Source organism: Erinaceus europaeus, chromosome 14, assembly GCF_950295315.1.
Source record: "Erinaceus europaeus chromosome 14, mEriEur2.1, whole genome shotgun sequence".
NCBI classification, from domain to species: domain Eukaryota; kingdom Metazoa; phylum Chordata; class Mammalia; order Eulipotyphla; family Erinaceidae; genus Erinaceus; species Erinaceus europaeus.
This window is the reverse complement of record NC_080175.1, coordinates 62,821,854-62,828,340: the sequence shown is the minus strand read 5'-3', so window position 1 is coordinate 62,828,340 and position 6,487 is coordinate 62,821,854. Positions and strand designations below refer to the sequence as shown.

General features: G+C 30.1%; 1 protein-coding gene across 1 annotated transcript in view; it reads right to left on the bottom strand.

Moving 5' to 3' along the window:
* Window positions 1-977: 977 nt before the first annotated feature.
* NCAM2 (neural cell adhesion molecule 2) overlaps window positions 978-6,487 on the bottom strand; it is a 219,167-nt gene continuing 213,657 nt past the window's right edge. Inside the window, exon 18 of the mRNA XM_007521286.3 lies at window positions 978-6,386. Within this exon, the coding sequence (XP_007521348.2) occupies window positions 6,275-6,386 (112 nt within the window). The 3' untranslated portion in view covers window positions 978-6,274. The remainder of the gene's footprint in view (window positions 6,387-6,487) is intronic.

Below are 6,487 nucleotides of genomic sequence, written 5' to 3'. Positions count from 1 at the left end.
GACAAACACAGTATACAATTGCTCTTTTCTCCTGTCCAAACTTATATTATGTTTTATTTTTATTCTATATGTGAATATTTTTTGTGAAGTCTGTAAAGTTTATGTTAGAACTTGTACTCGTAAAAATTGGCACTGCTAATCGATTTTAATTTTAAGAATTGTTTCAAGTTTTGCATTTTTTAAAATAAAAACACCTTGTAAAAGCATTGAAGGATAAGATTCTCTCCTTTTATAACTCGTGAACTTCTATGTAGCAGTGAAAAATGAATTCATGGAGCCAGGTGGTAGTGAACAGGTTGAGCTTACAAATATGCACAAGACCCCAGGTCCAAGTGCCCAGTCCTCACGTACAAGGATGAAGCACAGCTAGCAATGAAGCAATCCTGCAGGTATCTCTTTCTCATCCCTATCTCCTCCATTTTCCTCTCAGTTATTTTTTTCTGTCCTATTAATAAATTAAATTTAAATAAAATAAAAGCACATTTCTTAAAAGTTCCAAGATATTAAAGCAACTGGGCAACTGTTTATCCATTAATCTTCTAACGAGCAGAATCTAGAAGCAAAAGAGCAGGAGTGGCAGAAAACTCTCCTTTTTAAAAACTGACCTAATGTTATATTTTTAATTATTGAGGAAATTCTGTTTACCAGACAGTTTGAAGACATATGAGTACGATCTTTTATTTTCCCAAAGTATGTACCAATACATTACCCACCATTAAACTGTCATTTCCTTTACTGTCATGTCCCTTCCCTTAAAAGCCTTGCCCCATCCCTGTTACGGATCTTAATCTCTCTTGATATAAACCAAAAGTTTTTTCATGTTTCACCTTATCTTTCCCATTGCTTTATATCTTAAATTCCTTTTGGATATGTACATACACACAGTGAGAGAGAGAAGCAAAAGGTGTTGGGAAAATTTTAAAAAGATTGAAAGTGTCAAATCATAATTTCACTCATTTTATAGATATTATTCAAAATAAACATAAAATGCAACACTTTATTAAAGTAAAAGTATCTTTACTATTAATATACAAATGGTGAAGAGTGACAGTTTTGATATACTGTATGCCATACTTTCAATGTCTCTCATAAATACAAAACTTCAACATTTGCGGTATACTTTTTACAGTTTAAACATATATATACAGCATTTCATAGGGACATACAATATTGAAACAATAAGGAAACTTTGTGATAACATAAGAATATAGAATTTGAATGGAATATATAAGTTAAAGAAAATAAAAGTATGTTTTAATGCATATTGAACGCAGTATAGAGTTCACATACCAAAATAAACTGCTTTTAAACCTTTATTTCTAAGTAGTTCACATATTCCTAACAGAGTTTAAAGGCAAATGCTAAACCATGAACACTCCTTTAAGAATTGGAACAAATACGTTTGCTCTGGACAGTACCATTTATTTTACATAAAACATGTTCTCTAAAAAAATGCTATTTGCAGAACTGAATCATAGGTTCTAGCTATATTAAATTTCACCTCTGTATTTCACTAATTTTCCCCTTTGCACCTGTTTAAATTACTTTAATTTTCATCTAAGCAGTGTTCTCGATATCTGATGTAACATTTCTGTAAGATATTTCTATTCCATATGGAGGAGTTCAGATTACTTGTTTGTACTCTTATTAAAGTGTTCCTTCATCCTCCTGCCTCTGTTTTTGATTTGAAATCTTCCTAGAGCCATCACTTTACTTATTCCTTCCCATAATAATAATAATAATAATAATATCAGAGGCCTAATGTTAAATATTTCTATTTCTGAAAAAAATAAAATAAAAAAAATATCAAACATTTTTTTGTTTGCAACTATATACTAATTAGTATGAACAACTTGTGGCCCATTTTCTGAAAATCATTGAAAAGTGTTTATATGTGGGCAGGAGTGCCAACAAATATATTTAAGTTACAGATAGAAGTCTATAGTGAATAATTCAATATTTGTCTAACAATATTAAAAGTGTTATCAAATAAATATTAAGCATTATTTATAATATAAAATTCTGACTATTATATGAGGGGGATCATTTATCTATTAGCATTCTCATGTAATGTTGTTATATAGCTACATATCCATACTCAAATGTAATTTTTCAAAAAGTAGAGGAGGACCTGGAGGTAAATTGTTAGCAACTATTGTAGTTGTTTAGCAACTACAATATCCAGGTACTTTTATAAAAGGTTCTCACCTACACACATAATTATTTCTTTTCAGAATGTTATTAAGGCCAATGAGTAGAATATTTTCTTGAATAATTTTTTCATGTTAAGCATGAAGTGCTTCCTTTCTGTCATCTTCCACAGTTTCATTTCATCATATTTATATTCCATAGACAACCTCAGAGCGAGATGCAATGTAATAATGCTCCAACGGGTTAATCAGAAGCAAATCTTTTTGGGTAATAATTAATGCAAAAGACGTCATTTAAAAATATTTCACCTCTCATAAATTTTGTTGAATAAGAACTCTGCATATGATTATGAAATATAGTCCCAAGAGGGATTGAATTGACCACTAACAATATTGTCCATGAATTACACTGCAAATTTCAAGTTTGCAATATTCTATTCCATTATTTTTTACATTTAAAAACTGAAGATCAATGTATCCTTTTACTTGTAGATGTTTTCATGGACATTATGTTATCATTAATAATAAAAAAATGACGTATGACTCCAAATCAAATTCTTAACAGGAATAACAAATCCAAATGACATATTAATAATGTACTTTATTTTTAAAAGTAATTTCTTTTCTTTGTTTTATAGCTAATAATGCTCAATTTTAACAATATTTAGAATGTATTTATTGTCTAGGACAACAATACAGAATAAATTAAGTTTATTTTGTGTGTGCATCAAAATGATTTTTTGTCAAGTGTGTAAATAAGTTACACAATATAAAGTGCTATCTTCAGAGTCTGAATTCAAGGTAAAGTAGTTTGAATTAAGCTTATTTAATGGATGTAAATAAGATATTATCATTTAAGTGTAGCAGATATGAGCTAAATATTTTAAAGACTACAATTTTTTTATTTAATAAAGCAGAATTTCATGCTAATCCAAAGGCACAAATACATCTGAATTATTTAAAATAAGAAGCATAAAGTAATGATTATAAAGTTACAATTAATTCCTGGCATTCAAATAAATAATATTATTAATAAAAATCCTCTATATAAATGTTTAGATCAAAGACTAAGATTCATATAAACTTTGCTGGATCAAAGAGTTGTTACAATGTTTTTATAGGTGTTAGTATTGAAAATAAAGACAAACTTCAGGAAACATTACCTTTATGTCAGACTTTAGTATCAATAGAATGGCGATGTTGACAAACAAAAATAATACATACATCTTTAGAAATATTTTTTCAAATTCCTTTGTAAATAATTGTAAAATTATTGACACATTAAGTTGTGTTACTTTTAAAAATAAAATGTGTGCTATGATGCTGATGTTATTGTTTACTATTACATATTGTTGAGTAGATTGTCACTGCCTAATTACACATAACTTTTTAGAGATACTAATACTTTAGTATTTTCTTTTTTATTTTTGTTTAAAGTACCTTAGTGCTCTGTTTATTTCACACTAATTATATTAAAAATTATTTTGCCATACTGATACTTCGGAGTACTCTCAGATAGTAAAAATGTAACATGTATACAAATATAAGGACATGGTTAGTCTAAGTACATATTAATTAGAAACAAATGTTTTCAGTGTTTCAGTTCTACTCGTATTTTCCAGTTTATTACAATGCATCTCTTATTGGAAAACGAATACAAGTAGGAATACTTGGGACATTCCATTCAGTTGTTTGTTTTCAAGGTAATCATAGCATGGCCTTGATCTTTCCTACATGGTACAGATTTCAAAGACAAAAGATAAAGACATTTGGGACCATTGAAACCATGTACTTTAAACAGTCTCTCTACAATTAGTTCCAGATTATCTATTAACTGCAGAGCATTACACTACATTAAAGGAAAGAAATTTAACGGTATATATCTATAGGGTTCGTGTAGATTGTTTTACACGGAAATACCAAGAAGTAAGAAAATCACTAAACAAGAGAAGTCAAAAACTTGTTTGCATTTTGCATCTCTGCTCTTGAAATATAGCACAAATATAACTAGACCATATGTTAAATTGCTTTCTTATTTTTTTTTTCTAATTCCTTCATCATTTGCATAAAACCACGTAGCTCCCTCTCAGAAAAAGTAGCAATCACGACTGTTGTAGTTTTATGAGCATTACACTAAGTCTATTTACTGTGCACAAGCTAGCTCAAGTGTTTGGGTTAGTTTGAGCATATTGGTGCAAAGGAGGAAATAAACAGCTAGTAAAAGTGAAATGATCAGAGTAGCATAACTAAAATAGAAACAGTCAAATTTATCAAAGCACTAATTGGATAGTTCCTACTCAGATCCTTAGGTGGGCACAGGAATTTTTTTCTTTTTCTTCAAAATATGCCAAAAATGATAGTAATGGGATTCCTGCCTTAAAAACCCTATAAATTAAGGCAAGGTTGTTACAAATATCTGGGTGCTAGAACAAGCAGTTGGGTAAATCGTGTCCTGTTCATAACCCAAGTTCTGTGAACTTGGTTGTCTTTCCCGATAGATAGTTCCAAACACATTATAAATAAATATTTATGAATGGCGTATTAGAGTTAATATTCATAAAATTATCTCTATAAAGAGACATCCTAAAGCAGGTCCCTCTGCATGTTATTACATTTATTCAATGTGTTACAGAGTGCATTTCCAACCAATTAATATCTGAGCTATAACACCATCTGAAACACTTAATAGTTAGGAATGTGATGGGACTTAAACAAACCTTTTATCTCTAGGATATGAATAATTTGCTCCCAATTGGTATGTTAATTTATAGCCACGAATACACTGTCTTGTACCTTACATAAAGTTAAAAATCATGTTGTAGTCTTCTACCTCTGGGAGCTTGCATAGCTTCAAAGTTAAGTATTTTATTCTGATATAGGCCCTAGCAAGTAATATTAGAACATTTGTATTGAATAAATAGCTAAAGGATTTCTTGGACCAAAGTTGTTTACCAAAGCCTTAAAATCACATATAACTGCAAATCCAGAATAAAACAGTAGTGGTATTACACATACTTATTACCACGGATGTTTTCATTACATGTTTCCATGTTAAATCCTTTCCCTGCAACTTAATCAAATTAAATATTTCAAATTTTGCGTTGGCTAACTTTAATTTCTGAATTTCAGCAAGAGAAATGATTCCTTCAATAAAAGTTATCTAAATGAGGAGTAAAAGTTACCTGGGAATATTGTTTAAAGTATTTGAGCACTAAAGACTTAACATTTTGATAAAATTATCTTAAAGCCAAAAGATGTTCACACATTTAAAAAATATCTCAAGACAACACTGATATTGTTCCCATTTCAATTCATTTTATTTGAAGCTGAGGGCAGAAGTCAATATTATTTTCACTAGCAATACATTGATTTTTGTGTGTAATCCATTGTGTGTGAATATGGCATATATCAAGAGAGTTTTAATGGAATCTTTCTAATCTAATTTCACATACAACTAATACTCCTTCAAATGGGTAACAATTTTGACCTGGCACTTCAGTCTATCAAAAATTAACAATTAAATATAACTAGAATTACGTCTTGAAAAGGTCCTCAAAATTTCTCTCAATTTGTAATATATGCTAAAGTAACTGGCTCTTTAAGCCCAGGTTCCCTGAAGATCCCCTGATGAAAAAATTCACCTTCATAAAATGTATTCCTTTTCAAATGAAAGCCAGTTTAATTATCTAATTGCCCAAGGTAGATGGAAAACACATGCAGGGCTTTCTTACACATTTAGCTCACGAAGCCTTTGTTTTCTGTTTCGTAAACACTTTTATTTTGGAGCGATTGTGGTATGAAATATTTTCTTAAGAAATAGAGCACGTTAGTCATGTAATGAATTGCAGTATTTCAACCATAGCAACCAAGGTGTTACTCAAAAGTTGGTGCCAGGCAGGTTTCTATACTGAAATACAAAACCAACAACAACAGTAACAAGAACAACAACAACAACACAAAAGGAAATGAACCATGGACAGGAATATTCAATAGTATGTATATGTATACAAGCTATTCCAAGCTAGAAGTTTCCCAAGAAATTAAGGTCAATGGAATAGTTTTGGTCGTAGGGTCACTGCAATCCAAATGCTCTTTATAGAGTTGCTCAAGCCTCTATAATCTTGTTATGCTTTGCTGTCATTTTCTTTTGATTGGATGATGTCATTAGAAACCTTAATTTCTATAGTTTCTGGATTTATGACTTCTTTCCCATTTTCCTCTTTTAAAGGCAATTTTCTGTAAAGAAATACAAAAATAACTTCATTTGTCAAAGCACTGTTAAATGATCTATCACTTAACACTAAAATTAGTGAATGAAAAAAGCTGGTTGGGAGCAC